Here is a 22,169-nt window from a genome sequence, read left to right as displayed (position 1 = left end):
AGATTTTTTGTATTTTATTCTGCCTTAAATAGTAAATGTTTATAAATGCAATGGCTTTCAAGGAGACCTGTGACAAACGAGGTATATGAAATAGCTTTAACCTCTGTCATGCAAAAACCGTTGCTGAAAGAATATTACCATGTATTCTTTTAAGGAAACTATCGTTTAATAAAAAGGACTGAAATTTTAATGGCAAATGGTTTTTGGAACGTAGTTTGCTATTTGCAATTCAAAAGCGTTCCAAAAACTGATTGCCAACTGAAATCCAAGAGTCTGAGAAGTCTGAACTGAGAAAAAAGGATTGATAATTTCAATTTTTCGTAATTTTTATGCATAACAAAACAATGTTTGCCATTTTCAGTCATAAATATTTAAAGAAGATAATGCTAATCCTACAATTTGTTTACAGTCAGCTGTTCGAAGAAGTTCGCATGTGACGTCACCGTACCATGTGACATGATATCTAATTAACGAGTTTTTATACGATCGGGGCTATGATTTCGATTAATATTATGGTTAATTAGGGCTTTTATACAGAGCTTTTATACAGCTGACAAACTGGTAGAAGTAATTGAATATACACAAGGAAGGCAAAAAATGTAAAATGTCCCATACTTTATAAACCTGCGATATGCCCTTTAAGTTACTAAAATACTAGAAAAAGAGCTAACAGAAAACATCTTCGCTAGCCAAGTATTTTCTGTCCAGTGCGTTTCCGGGGTTGCCCAATTACGCTTCAGTTATCTAATCATAGATCTAAATTTGCCACCATGTACAGTATCATAGATGTAGGTCGAAGCGTTTATAATGTCCTGTTTGTAAATTATATAAAAAGTTAACGAAATAATTAGATTATGTTAAACAAAACTAAAATAAGAAACATTTATAATGATAAGAATACTTCAATCCATCTTGGCATACAATTGTCAGGAGGCATTATTGGAAGCTGTGTACTGACCTTTCGATCTTTGTGTGTGTGTGTGTGTGTGTGTGTGTGTGTGTGTGTGTGTGTGTGTGAGAGAGAGAGAGAGAGAGAGAGAGAGAGAGAGATCAGCCTCATATTTCATTTCCATTTTGCTTATACATTTTGATAAGGAAAAATAGAGTAAAACAATAGAAATTTTTATTAATACTAAAAACTTAATCACATTCAAGCTTGTAATTCAGTTCAATTTATATAATGTGTAGTTGCAATGAATCTTTCACAGAGAATTTTTTTCTTTTGAAAAGTCATAATGATATTATAGCTAAGATATATGAAATCCCTTTAGGGTGTATATTGCGAATACTTTTTAAAGTTTCAAATACATTTGATTTCAATTAAATTATGTACATATGAGTAAATATTAACATACATGGAATGACAATTTATCGATATAACTTTTAAAGGTATGTTGTTAGTTTAAAAAAATAATAACAAAATAAGAAAGCGCATAAACAGTTATCAGTCAGTCACTTTTAATTAATGTTATTATGTTCAAAAGATTCATATGTTCAATATATTATATTTGCATTTCCATTGTTCTTTCCCACTGTAAGCCCATACGGAGGAGCTGCAATTATTTCTCTATAATCGCAATTGCTCTGTCAGTATACTATGACGTCATAAAGGTGTAACGTTATATATACTTTTCCATGACGTTATAGATTTAAACCACTACAGTATATATACGATACATCATGTGTTTTTCTGCAACTCCATTAAAATTGACGTATTTACATGCAATATTAAAACATGTTTTTGATAACATTTTAAAGGAATTACTGTTATAACATTCATTGATTCTGTTAACAAATCTATGTGAATTAAAAAGATACATTACAGTCTGAATGTTTACTTTTGATGTAATAGCTAAATGTCAAGGTCTGGGCTATTACAGGGTATTTGCGAGTGGTAAAATGCAAATATAAGTAATAAACAACGATTATTTAGTGAACATGGCGTTATGAATAGCAACTGCTCTGCTGGCATATTTTCCATGATGCGCTAGCGCGCATCATGGAATATGCCAACAGAGCAATTGCTATTCATAACGCCATGTTCACTAAATAACGTTGTTTATTTCTTAAATATTCGCTTTAATTTGGTATAAGAAACTTTTTCCATTTCCCACACTTTTTTGCAATTTTTGGTTTATGAGAAGCATTGTGTTAAGACATCATATTCGTGTTGCATTTGTTCAATGACCTTCTGTAATTTCTTTGCCTCGGAGCACAGTTGCCCTTTATTGATTTTGGACAAGTCGACTGCGTTCCAAATCAAGGACCCCAGGTCAATTACGATTCCAACAGCTGCCAGAACGCTCAATGCCTCTGTAGATAATTTGGTAACTCCTTTTGAAACATCCTTGAGTGCCGAAGGAACTATGTCGTCTAAGGCTGTTCCAATGCTCAACACCCTAGCAACTTCATCAACGTTTCCTGTAATTCTGTATACATCAACTGCTTTTGAGTTATTCACCAAATTTACAACGCCTTTAGCAACTCCCGTGACACCTCCGACTTGTTTCAGACCTTCGCCAAAACAAGAAGTTTTCAATTCATTGCAATCCTTAATACTCGCCTCTATCGTTTCAATGTCCTGTTTCAGCAGTTCTAACAGACGCTTCATCTCTTTACAATGCTTATCATGGTTCTCTAAATTCGTTTTGGCATTGTTAATCTGTTTTTTAACTATTCCAAATTTGACTGCTCCATGAGTAACGCCCGCGACGCCCGACGTCACTCCCGTTGCAACACCAGCCACGGTTAATCCAAGAGAAACCCCGAATGTAAATGGAGCTGTGATTATCCCTGCAATTGCTAACCCTCCCCCAACAAGCCCGACACTGGAGTAGGTGATGGATCCAATGGAATGAATCTTTGCTTGTCGTTGAACTTCATCTCTGATGCTTTCCAGATCTTTGAGAACTCTTCTTCTCTCGGGTGCCCATTTTTTACGATAAAAATTTCGTGCCTTTACGAAGGAGTCTAGATGCTCCATTTTTTAACAAGCACCTGTTGTAAAAAATATACAAATTAATAAGATTTAACAACAAAAGGTAGGAAAGTGTCAACACTAATAAACAGTCAAATGCTCGTTTGAGTCTGGTTTGTACTCTTGTAACTTACCTATCCTAGGTGAGAGTTTTGAAATGTATTGGAGGCAAGTAACATTGCATTCGTGTGAATAAACTATTATTACATTTAGATACCTTAGTTTGGCTCTGTAGTAATAATTAATAGCTTCATAATTGGTCATTTAGGAAAGATAAAATAACGTATAGGTTCTACTGGGCAGATGCCATTTCCGGTGATTTTCGAAATTACAGATTAAGTTTTCCTTACGCATAAAATACATGTATAATTTATTAAGTTTAACAGCTTGGCAGTTATGTGTTCTTTGAGTTGACCTTATCCGCATAATCCCAGGCATTAAGATATTTTGAAAACGTATTGAAACATACACATACTACACATAATCCTTTTGAGTTACCTTATACGAACCACTTGGTTGTCTTGATGAACTTTGTATGAAGAAAATGACAAACACAATACAGAATTATCTTACTGAATTAAACACATTTGACGCATACAGGGGTACAAGTCCACCACGATCTCAAAATGACCTCATTACGACGTTGGTGAAGCAATATACTCAACCGTTGTTATGACATTGAAAAGGAATTGAAAATGAAAGTTAAAGATGATATAGAGTTCGTATGCAACAAAATACGTACATCATGACTCTCAATTATTAATAGTAAAAGTAAAATCGAGCTTTTGTTTCGAACAAACTGCTTTTGGAAATCAGAATAACAATTCTACAACGTGCTATAATAGTTTTAATTACATATACTTACCTCAACTTTCGTTCTCTCTAAGCGAAAATGAAACAAAATGTTGAAAATATAACTGTTAATGTACAATGAGCATGTTATCAAGCAACTGGGATATCCGTTGCATGCACGCTTTGTCATTAGATCACGATTTTTCAAAAAGACAAACACTAGTCTGTGTAGAGAAATTTAAATACTTTTTGCAATAGTCTGCACCGCTCCATTTTAAGTTTTTCAAACATATTCGCGACTCCAATACCCGTTCACTGCCAGTTGCACTACCTAGATGTTTAATTTATTCTGCCTTAAATATTATTTATACATAAAAAACAATGGTTCCTAGAGGATTTGTGACAAATGAGGTTTATGAAATAGCTTGATCCTCTGTCATGTAAATGCCGAAGGTAAAAAATACTAGTACTATTAGGGACTCTTTTCAGGAAAAGGAATGGATGAAACTTAGATCCTCTGAACCGAGAAAACAAGGCTTTATGTTTTACTTTTTTAAAATTTCTAATCTTTTATGTATAACAAAGCAAATTTTGATTTTGTTCTGGAGCAGCATTGATTATGTGTTGCCTAGGGGGAAAATATTTCGGCCAAAGGGAGCTCTCATAATACCTATATTGCCCTCAATTAATAAAACATACGTGCCTTAAGTAGTAATTGTGAAATAAACTCCGTTCAAAGTAAAACAAAACATTACTAAATCATTAACTTATAACCACTCTATCATAAATAACCAAGAAATTGTGACGCAAAACAAAATTGAATTCTTGAAATTCAATTTTATTCATAAAAATACACTAGAGTAATAATGGGGTCGTAATAAGATTCAAGAATTTAAGCTACTATAAATGAGACAGAGAGCTGAAAGAATCCTTTTACTCAAATGATAAAAAATGGAATTTCATAAAATTCAACTTCAGGAATCCTTAAAACATCTAATAGAACAGTTTTAGATCGTATAAATTAATTATAGAAAATCTAAATGCCATGTTCTTTGGGAACAAGTTTTAACCATTGTCAGCATCACATTTAGAAGTCAACTTTTTATTAGCTCACCTGAGCTGAAAGCTCAAGTGAGCTTTTCTGATCACCTTTTGTCCGTCGTCCGTCTGTCCGTCTGTCCGTCCGTCCGTCTGTCCGTCTGTAAACTTTTTACATTTTGAACTTCTTCTCTAAAACCGCTTATCCAATTTCAACCAAATTTGGCACAAAGCATCCTTATGGGAGGGCGAATATAAATTGCAGAAATAAAAGTCCGATCTATATCAAAGCGGAGAAAACCTTGAAACTGTAGAAAAAGGGGGGTGCATTTTTAAAAATCTTCTTCTCAAGAACTATTGATTCCAATTCAACGTAGTTTAGCATAAATTATCCTTATGGGAAGGAAAATATAAATTGCAAAAATTAAGGTCTAATTCTGTTTCAAATCTGAGTTATTACCAAAATAATAATATAGGAAAGGCGTGTTTCAATCGGGCTCGGCATCCGGTAAAATGGGTAGACAAGACTTTGCCTGGGCAAAACAAAAGATTGGCAGTTATTAATCTGCCAATCTCATTAAAATTTCAGGATATTTGATGGACCAGTATATTTGTATTTGCTGTAAATATTGCTGCAAAATAATGCGTATTTGGAATTGACGATTGCCGATCTGCCCCGGCTTTTAGTTTGCCACGGCCCGGGTTTGCATACCCATTTTACCATGACTCGTATTCCATACTTCTAAAACGAGGTTCTTTGTTTAAAGCAGCCATGACATTATACGAAAAAGGGTCGATCTGACTATGATGAATTTGCTTGTTGTGCAACAGTTCGCGAATGAAGGGAATTTTTTGAAACATGCAAAATATATTGGTGCCGATTTTGTGAAGTAAATTGAGGCTAAATATTTCAATGCGTTGGCAGTTTTCACACATGACGTTGGTGTTAGCTTGTTCTGATTTTTGTTTCGTTTTCATTATTTATGCTTTGTAACCCGGGAACTATCGTCTGTATTTCGTGATTTTTACGTATCAAATCAAACAGATACTTCGGTAAATCAAACAGTTAACTGTTTACCTGCGCAAATTAAGAAAATCTGATGTATCAAAAAAGTCCTGAAATACAATTCATTCTATCGGTAATTCGGCATTATCTTTTGCGTAATGGTAGATTAATGCAATAGGTTTTGTTGAGATGCTCGGAATTTTCTCGAGTTTATTCAGTTTAAATAGAGTTTGATATTGCTGTCGGAAATAAGTACATTGAGGTACAATTTTCTTCTTCACATCTATACATGTAGGATTTTTAAAATAAAAAAAACAATAACTATTATACTTATTTTATAAATACAATTACTAGTAAGTAGTTGATGAAAAAAATGTACCTATATGCTTTCATATATTTTGATCGCTTTACAAAGTGTGTGTGTGGGGGGGGGGGGGGGCAGAACGAAAATATAGGGAATTGGAAGTTAACAACTTGACAGTGTACTCCTACCAAATGTTTAGTTTTATATCTTGCGTAGGATTTTCTCATTCTGGTAAAAAATTGTATTTCATGGAGGTACATAATGTACAATGTCAAAAATTATGTGTTTGCAAAAATAAGTGTAAAATTCGAATACTTTACAATATTTATTTTTTGTTATTCTACCGAAGGACCATACGGCACAATATCTTTTGAACGCCCATTGTTGCTCAGGTGAGCGATGTGGCCCCATGGGCCTCTTGTCTTGCAAGGTATGAAGTTCATTAAAAAAATCAATAATAAAATAAGAAAGCGCATATAAAGTTATCGGTTAATCAGTTTTGCCTTTCCCTTGACCACTTTCTACTAATAAATGATACATGTATTATGTTTAAAACATTTGTAAGTTCAATATATTATATTCGCTTCAATTTGGTCTAAGAAACTTTCCCATTACACTTTTTTTTTGCAATTTTTGTTTTATGAGAAGCATGTTGTTAAGACATCATACTCGTGCTGCATTTGTTCAATGACCTTCTGAAGTTTCTCTGCCTCGGAGCACATTTGCCCTTTATTGAATTTGGACAAGTCGACTGCGTTCCAAATCAAGGACCCCAGGTCAATTACAATTCCGATTGCTGCCAGAACGCTCAAAGCCTCTGTAGATAATTTGGTCACCCCTTTTGAGACATCCTTGAGTGCCGATGGAATTATGTCATCTAATGCTGTTCCAATGCTCAACACCCTAGCAACTTCATCAACGTTTCCTGTAATTCTGTATACGTCGACTGCTTTTGAGTTATTCACCAAATTTACAACGCCTTTAGCAACCCCCGTGACACCTCCGACTTGTTTCAGACCTTCGCCAAAACAAGAAGTTTTCAATTCATTGCAATCCTTAATACTCGCCTCTATCGTTTCAATATCCTGTTTCAGTAGTTCCAACAAACTCTTCATTTCTTTACCTGACTTTTCATGGTTCTCTAAATTCGTTTTGGCATTGTTAATATGTTTTTTAACTATTCCAAATTTGACCGCTCCGTGAGTAACGCCCGCTACGCCGGACGTCACTCCCGTTGCAATACCAGCCACGGTTAATCCAAGGGAAGCCCCGAATGTAAATGGAGCTGTGATTATTCCTGCGATGGCTAATCCTCCCCCAACGAGCCCGACACTGGAGTAAGTGATGGATCCAATGGAATGAATCTTTGCTTGTCGTTGAATTTCATCCCTGATGATTTCCAATTGTTTAAGAACTTCTCTTCGCTCGGGTGCCCATGTTTCGTCATAAAAATTTCGTGCCTTTACGAAGGAGTCCAGGTGTTCCATACTTTTTGGATACGCACCTGTTGTTATAAATATCTTAAAGTCAATAAGGAATAGTTAAGGGTCAACGTAATTGAAATTCTCACGTTTCATCGGAATATTTTTAGGTCTTTCCTTATATCTACATATCTATAGGCAATATTTAAAAAAAAACATCCGATTTTTTTCGTTTGTTTTCTCTTGTCAATTCAAGTGACATTTTTCAATTCAATTAATTTCGTTAAGTTGTACAATTCACAGTAATTCAAATAAGTACATAATGAACGCTATAAATTACAATCTAGGCTAGGAGAATATGAATTTTATCCAATGCATGTTTTTAAAAATATCATACAAGTGCATTTTGACATCATGATACTACAAATGGATTTTACATCTTGAAACAGAAATTTACCTTATTATTAATTTTTTTTAATTATTTAGATATTGTTTGATCGTTCTCTTCGGGACGTTAAAACTGAAATTTCCGACACATACAGGAGTTTCTACTGCGTCACGTCCTAGCTGGCAAAATGACGTCATAACGTCGTTGCTAATGCTTTGAACTGTCTAAGACGTTGAATGAAAGTATTCAACTTAATCAAGTTTGGCCGAAACAAAAACGTAACTCATGGCGATTAATTGTGATATAAGTAAAATCTATGACAATAATATTATTACTGGGAATCAGAATTGCAAATCTGCAACCTCTTACATTTTCATGAGCTTACCTTCAATTCTGTACTTTCTGATCGAAAATGAAAGAAAATTACGTAATATGATATCATTGTTTACACAGGTATAAAAAGCATGTTATCTAGCAACCAAGATATCTGGCCATTGCACGCATGTATTGTCAATTGTTCAAAGAATGAAACTTGAGATAAATTTAAATATTTTTTGAATTAGTCTTCACTGTGCAAGTGTATTAATCAGACCCTCTAACACAGTTTGCTAATCAAATACCTGTTCACTACCAGCGATAGTGTACATGTATGTACATAACGCATTTGCTTGCTTGTAGATTTGTGAACAAATGAGCAATAACATATCTTTTATTTCTTTCATGTTAACTCCTTGTCTGTAAGAATATGCATGTACCAGAAACAGTTTTGAGGATATTAATGTATAAGAAACGGAATGAAACTTGAACTCAAGAGCTTGAGACAGTCGTATTAAAATTAGTCCATACGTTTAATATTTGTTATGCCGTAAGTATCGACCTTTCGACATAAGTTTGGGCCAATTCTTATTAGACTGGAGGTTGAGATACCTGTATCTGACTGCAAAAAAGAAGGTGATTTGTTTTGAAGACCTCTTGGGTTTTTTTTAATCTCTTATAATAACAGAAATATTCCTTTCGAAAGAAAATATATCGGACCAAGGGAGCTCACACTTTCATTGTTGATTTCTTATGATAAAACATTCGCGCCTATTTATCAAATGAAAAACCTCAAACACATATATCACTATTATTAAAAAGGGTAGGTTAAACTGTGTGTGATACCTTTAACAATAAACAAATATATTGAAGCTTTTTTAAAAAATACATGTAACTTCTTATTTAAATCTAGACCTATGAATAAGGCGGTAAGAATGCTGCGTTAACTATATAGCGACATGTATGTAGGTTGTCCAATTCTGAAATATCGGAAAATATACAAATTGAGAACGTAAACAGTATCATTTCTAAAGTCAGCTCATCGGAATATGGACTTTTACTTACGTTAAATCCGTTCTATCTCAAACGAAAATATAAAAGAAAATGGGCAGGGAATTCCCAACGTTTAGATAATAAATGTTATCAAAATAGGTTGGGTATAAAAACCCGCAGATTGTAACGTCAAACACATACTGTTCAAGTTCTTAAGAACTTAAAAAAAACCGGTTAATCAAATTATTACCAGTATCCGACTTCAAATACAACACCGTAGATCCTAATTAAGAAAATTACATGGGTGTCACAGAATGTAGAAGTAAACATTTTTTATCCACATTTAAAACTTAGGATATATTTTTTATTTGTGAAGATATCACGAACCGTTCAAAGTGATAGTCTGATATATTAAAATCTCTGACACCCTATCAAAAAACGACCATATTTGGTTGTCGGCTGTCTACATGTCTGGTTCAAAATATTTCATAGACCTCAGGCACGTAAGAACAGAAAGAGGGGAGGAGAACAGTAATGACCTGACCGCCCTTCTTGGCCACTTTCAAAAATCTTTCTTATAACCCATATATAAAATATACATTTGAAATTAAAAAATTATATTCAGACTAAAACTACAAAAACATGGCATCCGACCCGTCTCTCTTTGTCCTAGTTAACTTTTTACATTTTCTTCTTTTGTAAAACAAAGCGAGAAAAAAATTAAACCAGTGTTGAATAATGCTACAACGTTGCTTCTAAAGAACTGGGTTAAAATTAAATCACAAATACAACCTCAAAAAGCTACTAGTATATATTTTCCCCATTCCTAATATTGTAACGAATTAAGTGTATATCATATCGGCTATAGATGTGATGAATTTAAATTTTATAATACTAATAAAATCCTTCTACACACTATCCCTACATTGTAATACTAGTAAGCAGGTCAAAATAAATTTAGAAATTATGATTTTTACAAACGTGACACGGGAAAGGGTAAAGAATAGGGACATAATGGGGACCAGGATTGAAATTCCTAGAACATGATATTTCTTCAGAAAATGTTGGCCTATTTAAGTATAATTGATCAGTATGAACAAGTATAAAAATAAATCTGACATGTTCGTTATAAAAATACTATTTTGCATGTTATTTGTTTTAAATACGTAGTAAAGCACTGTCTGGGTCTTTGTTATAAATGTTACAATCGATCATTTTAAACAGTTTAAATTGATACCTTTAAAAGTTTTAATCTAACATAAACATTGTCGATAACCGTGATACCAGAAATTTCTGTGATTATATTGTAATACTAGTACATTGTGTGTGATTCTGTTCGATATAATTGCATGTGTTTCCATTTTAAAATGTGGTCTCCGATTCTGGTTTTGGGTATTGTCTGTCATTCTGCTATGAATCGTTGTTTGATACTGTTGGTTTCCGTTGTTCGTTTCTCCGTTACATGACATGTTCATCGGTGTTTTTTCCGGGACGTTATTGCCCTGAAGCCAAATTGAATGGCGTTCACCACTCTCGTGCATTCGCACACATGACATCGAATAATATTGAGGCGGTTTTCCCTCTTGAAGAGAGTGTTGAATGATTTACAGGAAGTACACATTACGTACTCTTCTGTAAGCATTAAGTAAAAATAGTATTAAAAAAAACACATTGTTACCTAACAGATAACAACAAGATCATTTGATGCACACAAAATAAAACTTCAAAGTGTTTATCCTGATATGTAGATTGATTTGAAAATCACGAAAATGACATGAAATATTCAAGATTATTGTAGCCGATGTCTCTTAACAAAAGCACTGATAAAATACTACCGATATAATTTCAGCTACTGATAACAATCAAAACAAGAAGTTGGTATTTTGCAGCATCTGCTTTGTGTTAAGGAGGCTGGATGCTCAACAAACTATCCATCAGATCTTTTTTTTTTTTTATATATAAAACTTTTAGCCATAAACTGTCACTAAGTAAAGACAAATTCAAAATGTTTAAGCCTTAGATAGGACACCAATTTATATCTTTATATAAAGTCTTCATAATACGTAAAAATAAAAAATATTTTAATATTGGAAGCATAAAAAAAATCAAAATATCTTCAAAATTTAAGAAAATTAGAGGAAATGCGGGCTAAGCTATATCAATTTTAGTCTCAATATTTATTCCCATTTAATAGTATAAACTGATAGACATCCTGATATTCTATCATTTCATTGAATAAAAGAATCTTCATATCTTAAACAGATGTCTACATAACTGAAAAGAACTAGATTTATTTTTATCATCCTTTAAGGGTACTCAGGGTTTGAGTTGTTATAAAGTTCAATGTCATGAGTAAAAATTGTTCTAAACACAAAAAGTAATTATGAAATGAATTATTATTGACTTAACAGTCGATATTACTACTTTAATATGGAATTAAGCTCAAACAGAAATAGATTTTAAACCAAACAGAGGAAATTCGGACTAAATTTTGCAGATTTTGTTTTTCGCTCAAACATTTTTGACAGTTCACTAATATTAAAAGTTAAGATTTTATATTTTAGTTTATATAATTTTGCTCATTTTCTGTTGGTTATACCTCACTTATTTATTAAAATAATCGTATAGCATGAATTGCAAAAATATTGAAAAATGCTTAAAAACGAAAAAAGACACCATATCTCAATTTTGATCATTGAGATCAAATAATTTTTATGCCAACAGAACAAGGTCTATATAAGTTGTTTAATGCTATAAATGTTTTTGTATTATCACATTCAATTTTTTGTAAAATTGGATCGAAAATTGGAAGAAATTTGAAAACTAATGGAGGAAATTCGGACTGCAATATTTTTAAAAAAAATTATCGCTGAAACTTTAATGCTTTGTATATATTTAGTGCCACTAGCATTCATAAATTGTATTTCATTTTTAAAGTGTTTAATCATTTGTAATATTTTCACAATTAAAAAATCTCAACCGTAGTGTAAAATTTTATGGCATTTTTTTTATTTAAAATATATTCAATGGTCATTAATTCGAAAAGTAAGTCATTGACATACTTTTTTGAAAGAGGATAATAACACTATAATCAAAGGTCTATAACATACAATTGATGGCTTTTCATTATCATCAGTGGAATTTTTTTTCATTCTGAATAAACATCCTCCTTAAGTTAAGGAAACGGTAGTGACCTTGACCTGACCTTTAGGCGAAAACAAAGAGGTCAAATTTGATTAAACTAATGGAATTATTTGGTTATATGATCTGTTTTACTGTATCAAAATTTCATGAATTATTGTTTATTATAAGAAAAGAAGGATGTTAAGATTTAGAAAGATATATATGATAACTAAAGGATGACGCAGAAAGGAAGATTCAGAGGAACATTGTGTCAATGAGGCAATGTAGTCTTGCATAGATTAGGACCAGGGGTGGTCATTCATTTTTTTTACGGATTCTAACACAACAGCCAAAAGAAACATGAATGCATTATTATTTATCAATAAAACCTTTCCCTTTTTTTTAATCAAACAATTATTGAGTGAACACTTAGAACTTTTCAGCGTAGTCTTTGGAAAGAAATTAAAAATGAATTTCATCAGTATTGTGTGTGTGTGTGTGTGGATTGAACATAAAACATTAATCTGATTGATCTAAATTCATTCAGGTATTCATTGGTATGATAGAGGACATTCTCTATATATAATGAAGAGAGGCTGTATATTTCATAAATCGTTTGGGATGTTAATTCGTGAGTAAGGCTTCCACCCAAATTCCATGAAACAGAACCCCACGAAAATGAAATATTCCACACTTTCTATATACTCACTGACGTATTTCGAGATGATTGTTTGTAGTTCTTTTTGTCTAAACTTTCCTATTAACGAAAGTCTGTTCCAGGGGTCGAGTGAACCACTTAAATTGAAAATTTGTGATGTTATTAAAAAAATCTATATCTAACTAAAATCGATAATTTTTTTCTGTTATTTTTTTCTGTTTAATGTACATGTACCTTGTCGCACATTCACTTATCAAGAAGTCCATCACGTGTTTCTGGGGACGCTTAACTCTAAAAGGAAAAAATCCAGGGACATTTAGCATATTGTTAAATTATTCAGATATATGGAAATGTAGAAGCTATTGGGGGGGGGGGGGGGGCACAAATTCTGACTCTTTTATAATCTTAATTTCTCTCGATGAGATGGATATAAACGTAAAAGGGCGTACTATATATATATATATATATATATATATATATATATATATATATATATATATATATATATATATATATATACACAAATTTTCAATCTGCAGGTCTGTAGCTTCCGGGTCTAAAAAGTATTCGGATGTACGACCTTAGGGCTACATTGCCTCCTATTGTAAAAAAAAACCCTGCAATTTACTGCGCTTAAAAATGCGCTAGTTTCGGACTAATTAACCTTATTCTCATACAAATTCTGTAAAAACAATTAGTACCATTAAATTTTTCAGGCAATTAACTTTACTTTACTTGCATCATTTTTCACTTAAACATGCTTAACCGACGTTGGAAAATGAAGTATATGAATTCATGTCGAGATCAAGAGTCACCATTTTTATATGTGAACAAACTGCACCATTTCATTTTTCGGAGCTGGTGATGTTGAAATGAATGTCAGAGGCAAGTAAAGTAACAATATATGTAGAAATGTCCGAGAAATCTTTTGGAATCAAATATTTGAACAGAATGTGTTTGGAAATGAGATTAATCAATCCAAACCAAGCACATCTTTTTCTGCGACGTAAATTGCATTTTTTTTTAATGGGAGGTACTGTATCTCCCAGGGCGTCCATCCGATTTTTTTCAAACCTGGAGCTACAAACCTGCAGTGTTACAACGCGCTTTGAAAAATTACGCACTTTGATAAAAAAATTCAAAGTGCTTTTTTTTGGGGGGGGGGGGGGGGGAGTCAACGCACTTTGAATATTTTTTTTTCAAAGTGCGTTGATATCGTCGAAATTAACGCACTTTGGAAAAAAATTGTTTAGGGTTTAGCCGAAATAATATATAAATATATAATTTTAGATACAATAAATAATTGTTTAACCTTGTGTAGCTTAATGGGATATATATTTTAGAAAGAACCCACTGCATTCTCAGCTAACTTGATAAACAGTTTCTCGATTCAATTTTTCCCCTTTTCTCATAAGCTTACGTAGTTTGACCAAATATGACGTAAGCTGCATCGCTTAGCAACTGCATTTTCCTTTTTTGTGTATCGCTTAGCAACTGTATTTTCCTTTTTTGAGTATGCAGCAAACTTACTAATTATCGGGTATTTTTTGCTGTGCCAGAAACGAAAATTATTTAATTTATTTATTGATAATGGAGATAATGTACAACATATTTCAACTGTCTTCAATTACATGTGCTTATAAACAAACATGATGTGAAAAAAAAGATACCTTAGTTATAGTTATCAAAAACAATATGATCTTTTAGAGGATCAGTGCGAGAGAAAAAAAACTCGCACCCTAATGCTTATTTTTAAGTTTATAATAATTTAATGTTTGTCAATTTTTTTTTATAATGAAGTGGTTTATTTGATTAGAATTTGAAACGAGGGTCTATGTTGACACACTTATAGATTTTTTAACGTACCATTGGAGTGATTATTGTTTGACCAGCTCGTATTTTTTTTTCAATATCACTGAACTTAATTTACGACAAAGCGTATTTTCCCCAATTTTATATATTTACTCTAAATTGCTGAATATCATATATGTTTTGGAAGGAAAAAATAGGGGTAGGGGACCTTCTTCCTGTAATCAATGAAATGAAGTACTGGTAACTGGCCTGTACCTTTGGTTAACCTATCCCCGTTTTTAAAGACGGTAAATTAGATTCATTAGTGTTAACAAATCATCATATTATCAACAAATTTGGAATTTAATTCCAGAATTTGTGATTTATACATATTTTTTTCAAAGTGCGTTAAGTGTTTCGATACTAAAAAATGTTGATGTACCTTCATAACTCACTTTGAAAAAAAAAATTCAGAGTGGATTAACTTGGTCCAAAATTTAACGCACTTTGAAATTTTTTTTCAAAGTGCGTAATTTTTTCAAAGTGCGTTGCCACACTGCAGCAGCAATTTTTCATGTTGATAGATTGTTTGCTATTTTGCCATTTCGTGGATAATATTATTAATATAACAGGAATCTAACAAGAAAGACATACGCATTGCAAATTTGTATGAAGTTCAGGAGGACCGTTTTCCTTGCAGTAAAAAAGGAACGAACATCGGGGATCCATAATTTGCAGGATCGTTGCTCTCGGAGATGAGGATGGTCTCTTTTAAGTGATTCATAAAGTTTATCCAAAAGCTGCAATTGAAAATGAATGAGTTACATTGTATTTAATACCCCCCCCCCCAATTTTACTCAAACTACATGTATACTAATATTTCTTCTCAAAAAATCGTTTGGACAGTCTCTTTATATTTTGGAGATATACTTCTTGATACTGATAGTCTTCATCTACTTGTTCCACATTTCCTTGGACTCCATCAACAAAAACAGGGGCCTCAGGTGGGACATAGTCATCTACAAACGACATTCATTATATCTTTTTGATATTCAAATGCATCTACCTACAATTAATCCTTTTTATCTACAGGAACAAAATGAACATTTAAAATATTTTCAAAACATTACAAAATTATCAGGATCTTTTATTAAATTCATTTATTTACCTTGAAATGCAGGTTTGCCAGATTTCTTTTTCTTTTTAAGACCCAAGAAACTCATGTCCTCTACAATATCGTCGATGTCTTTGTCAAGCTGTGATTCTTAATGTACGGAAAATAATTTAATAGAAATGAGAATGTTCGTAGGAAATAATTATTGAAAGGAAAATAAACTTACACTAGACTAGTACCATAGTAGAAAAGTGGGCGATATGAGATATGTTAATTACTTAAAAGTCATCATTCTTCAGTTTTTGATTTTAACTAAAATCTGTAATATGAAATTATTGCTCATACATTGTATATATATGCTTAAAGTGTTTATATTTGTAAAAAAAAAACCGTGGAAAATAATGAAGAATATTGTACGTTTACATCAAATTGTTTTAAAGGTACTTAGTGCTGAAAATCAAGTTTATTGAACCCGTATTGTCCACATACACCTGCGTGTAACGTTATGTTTATTTTCCAAAAAAAATATACCCCTACGTAATAAATAAATGGAAGGGATTAAAATACAGAAACCAAAAATATAACTCCAGCAGGCATGTTCACGAAAGTTTGCTAAAATATGACTTAAGTGTGTTCCTAAGATATGACTTAGGAAAAAAGTAAGGAACATCCTAAGATCAACTTAGGACACGTCTTAAAATGTAGCTCGACGGTAACTTAGGAACATCTTAAGTTAGGATATCCTAACCTTCTACAATCATTCTTATTTTGCACATTTCATCATAAAAATCGAATTTGAGAGACTTGTGCATGGATAAATCTTCAAACATGTTGCCAGAGAAAATTGTACGTGACTGTAGTTACATGTAACACAATATGCCTAAAACTAGTAATCTTAACGTTTACATTTATTTAAATATATATCAGTGAACAATAACTTATAAATAGTTAAAAATACCAAAAAAAAAAAAACAATCAAACAAAAAAAAAAATAAAAAAAAAATTAAACAGCACCCCCAGAAATCCAAGTTACTGCTTTTTTCGATGAAAATGTGTATCAAGACAGAATTGGCTTACAAGCAAATGATTAATTAAATAACACGTGTCCATTCTTTGGGTGTAAATTAACATTTGATAATCTTTTCAGTCAAGTATATGTTATACATAAACATGCGCTTTTCATAGAATTACATGTAGAAACACAACCAATCTCCCTTTAATCTGTTATATATATAATATACACGATGGTAAATAAGATATAAGTTGTATTAAATAAAGAAAATTCATAAATACAGTTTATTCAACATTACGATTTTTTCAGAGATTACCGTATTTTTTCAGAATGAAGTGAGAAAAATTCGAATGATCACGCATTGTTTATATAATCCAATGTTTTACTTTTTAACCAAGGAGATTTGAATAATCTTATCCAAAAATAATCAAAACAAAGAATGTAACTTACTTAGTGTACATTGTATACATTAAAAATAAGTGAATAATAAGGATGTAGCAACGGGGGAGTAGGGGGGGGGGGGGGTTAAGTGAATTCCTCTCCAATTTATATTGATAAAATGAACGTACATGATAGAATAAATGACTATGCCCCCCCCCCCCTCCGCCAGGATTAGGAATTATATGTTTGTTGGAAATGCTGTAACTGTATAAAAAAAACCTTGCTTTAATCTATCGGTCTAAGGAAAAAGCTTTACAACAGCCCCAATATCCCCAAAAACGTTATTATACAGCCTAAGGATGGTCTTAGGACAAGGTAAATGATGCCCTAAAATTAGGACATAAGTTATGGCGTTCCTTAAATTTAGGAGTGCTTCGAGAAACAGACTTAAGACTAAGACATGTCCTAAGATGTACTTAGGACGCACTTTAGTCCTAAGATAGCTTCGTGAACATGCCTGCAGGTGCCTGTGGTCGTAACTTAAGATATGGATTTTTACTTCAGATGGAATACCCATCTGTTTGTCCCTATTTGATTTTTTCATTGACCAGTTGGTAAATAATGACACTTAATGTACCTTTGCTAATCCTGTCATCCTTTGTGTATGAATGATTCCATCTGAGATGATGGAGTTTGCTTTTTTTGTAGACAGGGGACTTGTAAGGATCCAAGCTGTTATTTGACATAACTCTCAATTTTTCTGTTTAAATAAATATAGATTAGTTATCAAATACAAATTTCAAAATGGGTGATGAAATTTGAGCCTGACATCATCATGATTATTTTGTTTTTTAGGTCGCTGAAGGTTTCGACCAATCGACAAGCGGGGCGTATACATTTCAGTCTTCTCAGTTTTCTGACGGTTTCAGTCGCTGTATGTTTTAACCAATCAATAAACATGGCATGTAGATTGTTTCTATAGAGCTATGAATTAATGATTAGTTTCCTTAAGAAATAGAGGGAATCATACTCTGTAGATGTAAATATATGTAAATTAGGAATGTCAACGAGTGCTCGAGTACTCGACTAGCGCTCGGTCACACCGATCATCGACTGACGTTTTATGATAATATCATATTATGATCTTATCATATTTCCTTTACAGAACCTTCATTGACGTGACCGTTCAGGCTAATGGGTCTGCAACTTCTTTGATCAATACGGTGCCAAGATGTAGTCTTAATGCACATTTAAATTTACTGAATAGTCCCGTAGCTCTTTCAAAATATTCACTATATACTGTTTTGATTTATATATACTTTGTAAATCTAATCATAAAAAAGAAGACTGAAAGTATCTTACTGAACCAGAAATTAAAAGAATTGTACTAACCAATTCTTACCTTAAAATCGAATTTTTAAAACCGAAAATGAAAGAGAATTCACAGAATCGTTATTTTCATGCCAAGTCAATTAAGTTTCTAGCGACAAATGTAAATGAATGCGATAAGTTACGATCTTTTAGTTCAAAGTATTCGTATTATTGATTTTTTAAAAACGGTCTGCATAACCCTTGCGAGTTAAATCTTCGAAAGCATTTCACACTCAAATTCACTTTCATTTTTGTTAACCCTGCCTTGAATATTATGTCTTACTAAAGAAATAAAATTGCAATGTTTCCAAGTTCAAGTGGATATTAACTTGGTTAGTCGTACATGTAGTGTATTCAACAGTAAGTGAAAATTTAGAGCTGGTTAAAATAAAATAGAATGGTTTCATAGTAATAACGATAAATTGGATTTCTGATGCAAGATATTTACTTCCAAACATGCCATCGATCAAAGATATGGAACAATCCAACCTCATGTTTTGATTAAAGAGTGAGCCCATGATTAAATGTCCCACAGTTCCTTTATAATACACAGAATACAGCTTTTGCCTTTAGTTGTAAAACTGCTAATATTCATACGAGAAGTACTGTTGTAAATTTGAAGACATATAAAAGAGACGATCAATTGCATCTATGCTTAAACTTCACACATAAGACATTTTGTCAATAAACTAAATGCTTGCACCAGAGTAACTGCTTTAAAAATCTTTGGTACATGAATTTAACATCATGTGTGAGATAATGTCCATAAACTATAATTGAATTTTATCTCATAAGTAATTATTATGAAATAAATTAAAAACTTACTTTCATTTTCGATAAACCAGCCCGAAATAGCAAGAATAAGAGTAAGGTTGTGAACACGCTTTGGCGGATCCAAATCACTGGGAATTTACATCAAATTATATACAATGTACTTGCAATGAAATAATGTTGAATGATTACGTAAAGAGTAAATATATTCATTGGGAACTTAGGATATACACAGAAATTGCTGAATAAATGAAATTTTGAATGCGCGATTTTAGTTTTGGTGTATAGAACCTTCCAGAACGGGGTTACCAAGTAATTAACGTCATGGCGGAGAGTGTAGGATGAGTTTATTATGCATCGCTTGTAGATACCTTGGATCGGACATATTTCGTTATACCAAAAAAAGTTATTTTATAGAATGTGCCAATTTGTCGCGATTTTAGTTTTGATGGAAAGAACTTTAGAGAACGGGGTGCGGAAAAAATGCGGATTGACCACAGGGGCATCTCATCCACTCTGATCTCTATGACACACACAGAGAGAGAGAGAGAGAGAGAGAGAGAGAGAGAGAGAGAGAATAATACATACCCTTTACCATATCACAGCTTGTATCAGCCCGAGACTCCAATATCTGCCTGTTATCAGATGATATTGGCCTGTATTTATTACTAAGTATGATATAAATATATATATACACACACACACACAAGCTTGTGTAACTATACTTTTATATATGTCATAGAGAGTAGAGCAGATAAGATACCCCTGTGTTGGTTGTAAAGCTAATAAATTAATTTGTGCACCTTGAACAAGTTGTGTTAACGTTTATATGAATAAATGATGTATGCATAAAATGGGTAAAATCGGGTATTGGCATAAGTTGACAGTCTTTTTTCTAAAATTCTTATCTGCGACAGTGATAAAAACGATATAGTGAAATTTCACCTAAAGATCAAAAGTTAGAAAAGAGATATGACGCACTAAACACATGTGTATGTGCTAGTATATGTAATTAAATTTCAGCTGGGTTGGGACATCATATTACACGTGTTGAAATACCAAAGGTGTAAGCAGTTACTCTAGTGCATACATTATTTAGTTTTTTTGGCCCGGCAAAATGTCATAATTTATATATATCCTAGATGATATTCCGCGCAAGCGCTGTAATTAACACTTATTCACATTGATATGATACGATGCTTGAAGAAGCATAATAAATAATATCAACTCACAATTAATTTCTTGTAATTGAGCGTTATGTTCCTTAATTACAGATGTTTCGATTGCCAAGTATAGTTTTACATTTCTAGTCTCTCCCGGGTCTTCGCTTCCGTGATATTTTGACAATATTCTCAGTGAAAATCAGATTTTTTGTTTTTATTAAAATGTAAATGTTTCTAAGGTTTCAAAAATTTTCAGACAAAATTACCGTTACTGGAGCGCTTAAATCTTTCTGATGTTATGTTATGATACGGTTTTTCAAGTCTTTAGTACGGGATTTTTCAATGTTAATTTCAGCCATTGCAGCCAATTTAAGTGTACCAGAGAGTGGTAAATTATTTTTAATGCGCCTCGAAATAAATCGCAAAAAAAGAAAAGAAATATTTTATTTCAACTGTGCATATGTATGGGCAGCGGAAAGGGCAAAAAATACATTTTTACAAAATCAACGACAAACTAAATTCAGCAATCTAAAATAATATTATCAATGACCATAAATGCAAAACAAACAGTCTTCTTTGCAAAATAAATGTACATAAAAATCAACCAAAGATATCTAAATACAAATCAAACACAAAAAGTAAAACCAACAAACATAAATGTAAAACGAACATACATCAACATGAAACAAGCGGACGCACAAATAAACGCCAGGTGGCGTTTTTTGGGAAGCAATATACGTCATCGATTATTGGAATCCGGGATGGTTCGCACCTATTCTGTTTCGCCCTGAGATGTTTCCCACGTCAATGTTTCGCACCTGCCTCGGAGCAAAACATCTGACTGTATTATAATGTAATGTAATGGAGTGTTGATGTAAATAAAAATGTACATGTATATATAGTTAGCATAGATCTATTTTGGGGACCATTAAATACATAAATTACCGGTATCTGCTTGAACTTTACATTACCCAACTGCATCCACTATTTAACTACGATTTTTACCAGTCTTATTCTTATAGCAAAAGTGGGGTTAAATATTATTTCCATTCCCATTTATTTATTATGATTTATTTAAAATTATATATTTTAATGACCTGTTTATACTCGTACATTTGTTCCAAATTTCATATTCGGATGAAAACATATGTATAATCAAATATTGTACAGTCTTATATAAAAAAAAGTCATTTATTTGTTACCCATAAACATGATGATATACAAATATCTGGAAATAAAAAACATTTTTAAAATGCTACAAGACATATGTACATTGTGAATTAAAATTAAGTGCATGTATCAGAATACTTCAAGCTTATCGACACATACATGTAGGCTTCGGAACCGGGGGGGGGGGGGGGGGATGGCTTTTTGCAAAGTTAGTCCTAACCATTAGGTAAATAGCAGAATAGACGGTTCAGCCCCCCCCCCCCCCACTTTTTCTCGCAGGAAATATAATTGTTCCTTAATGTACCTTGAAAGATTGAGTCTGGAGTCTTAGGCATACTAGCCCCCCCCCCCACCCCCACCCCCACCACGGATTAAGATTTT

The 22,169-nt window shown here is 32.6% G+C and overlaps 2 protein-coding genes across 3 annotated transcripts; both read right to left on the bottom strand.

The window, feature by feature from the left end:
• Positions 1 to 6,755: 6,755 nt before the first annotated feature.
• On the bottom strand, positions 6,756 to 7,604 carry LOC105344521 (apolipoprotein L3). Its single transcript, XM_066077624.1, has one exon. The coding sequence runs from the start codon at positions 7,602 to 7,604 to the stop codon at positions 6,756 to 6,758; it is 849 nt and encodes a 282-aa protein (XP_065933696.1).
• Positions 7,605 to 9,396: 1,792 nt separating this feature from the next.
• Positions 9,397 to 20,094, bottom strand: LOC136272184 (uncharacterized). 2 transcript variants are annotated; one of them, XM_066073337.1, is made up of 8 exons: positions 20,044 to 20,094; positions 17,951 to 18,073; positions 15,975 to 16,070; positions 15,737 to 15,825; positions 15,461 to 15,606; positions 13,250 to 13,306; positions 13,067 to 13,152; positions 9,397 to 10,866 (listed from the first exon to the last, which is right to left on the bottom strand). In XM_066073337.1, exons 1-8 carry the CDS (start codon positions 20,051 to 20,053, stop codon positions 10,706 to 10,708), a joined length of 768 nt encoding a protein of 255 aa, XP_065929409.1. In that variant the 5' UTR covers positions 20,054 to 20,094; the 3' UTR covers positions 9,397 to 10,705. The 2 variants fall into 2 exon arrangements, with proteins under 2 accessions (XP_065929409.1, XP_065929414.1); XM_066073342.1 differs by lacking the exon at positions 20,044 to 20,094 and adding an exon at positions 18,716 to 18,925 and having other exon boundaries at positions 9,398 to 10,866.
• Between the last annotated feature and the right edge of the window lie 2,075 nt (positions 20,095 to 22,169).

Source organism: Magallana gigas, chromosome 2, assembly GCF_963853765.1.
Source record: "Magallana gigas chromosome 2, xbMagGiga1.1, whole genome shotgun sequence".
NCBI lineage: Eukaryota > Metazoa > Mollusca > Bivalvia > Ostreida > Ostreidae > Magallana > Magallana gigas.
This window is presented reverse-complemented; position numbering and strand designations above follow the sequence as displayed.

Coding starts and splice junctions, on each gene's coding strand:
- LOC105344521 (XM_066077624.1), bottom strand. CDS start 7,604: ATGGAACACCTGGACTCCTTCGTAAAGGCACGAAATTTTTATGACGAA.
- LOC136272184 (XM_066073337.1), bottom strand. Junction 16,071..17,950: donor GGATGACAGGATTAGCAAAG/GTACATTAAGTG, acceptor CCGTACATTAAG/AATCACAGCTTGACAAAGAC. Junction 13,153..13,249: donor ATAAGTGAATGTGCGACAAG/GTACATGTACAT, acceptor TTTCAATTTAAG/TGGTTCACTCGACCCCTGGA.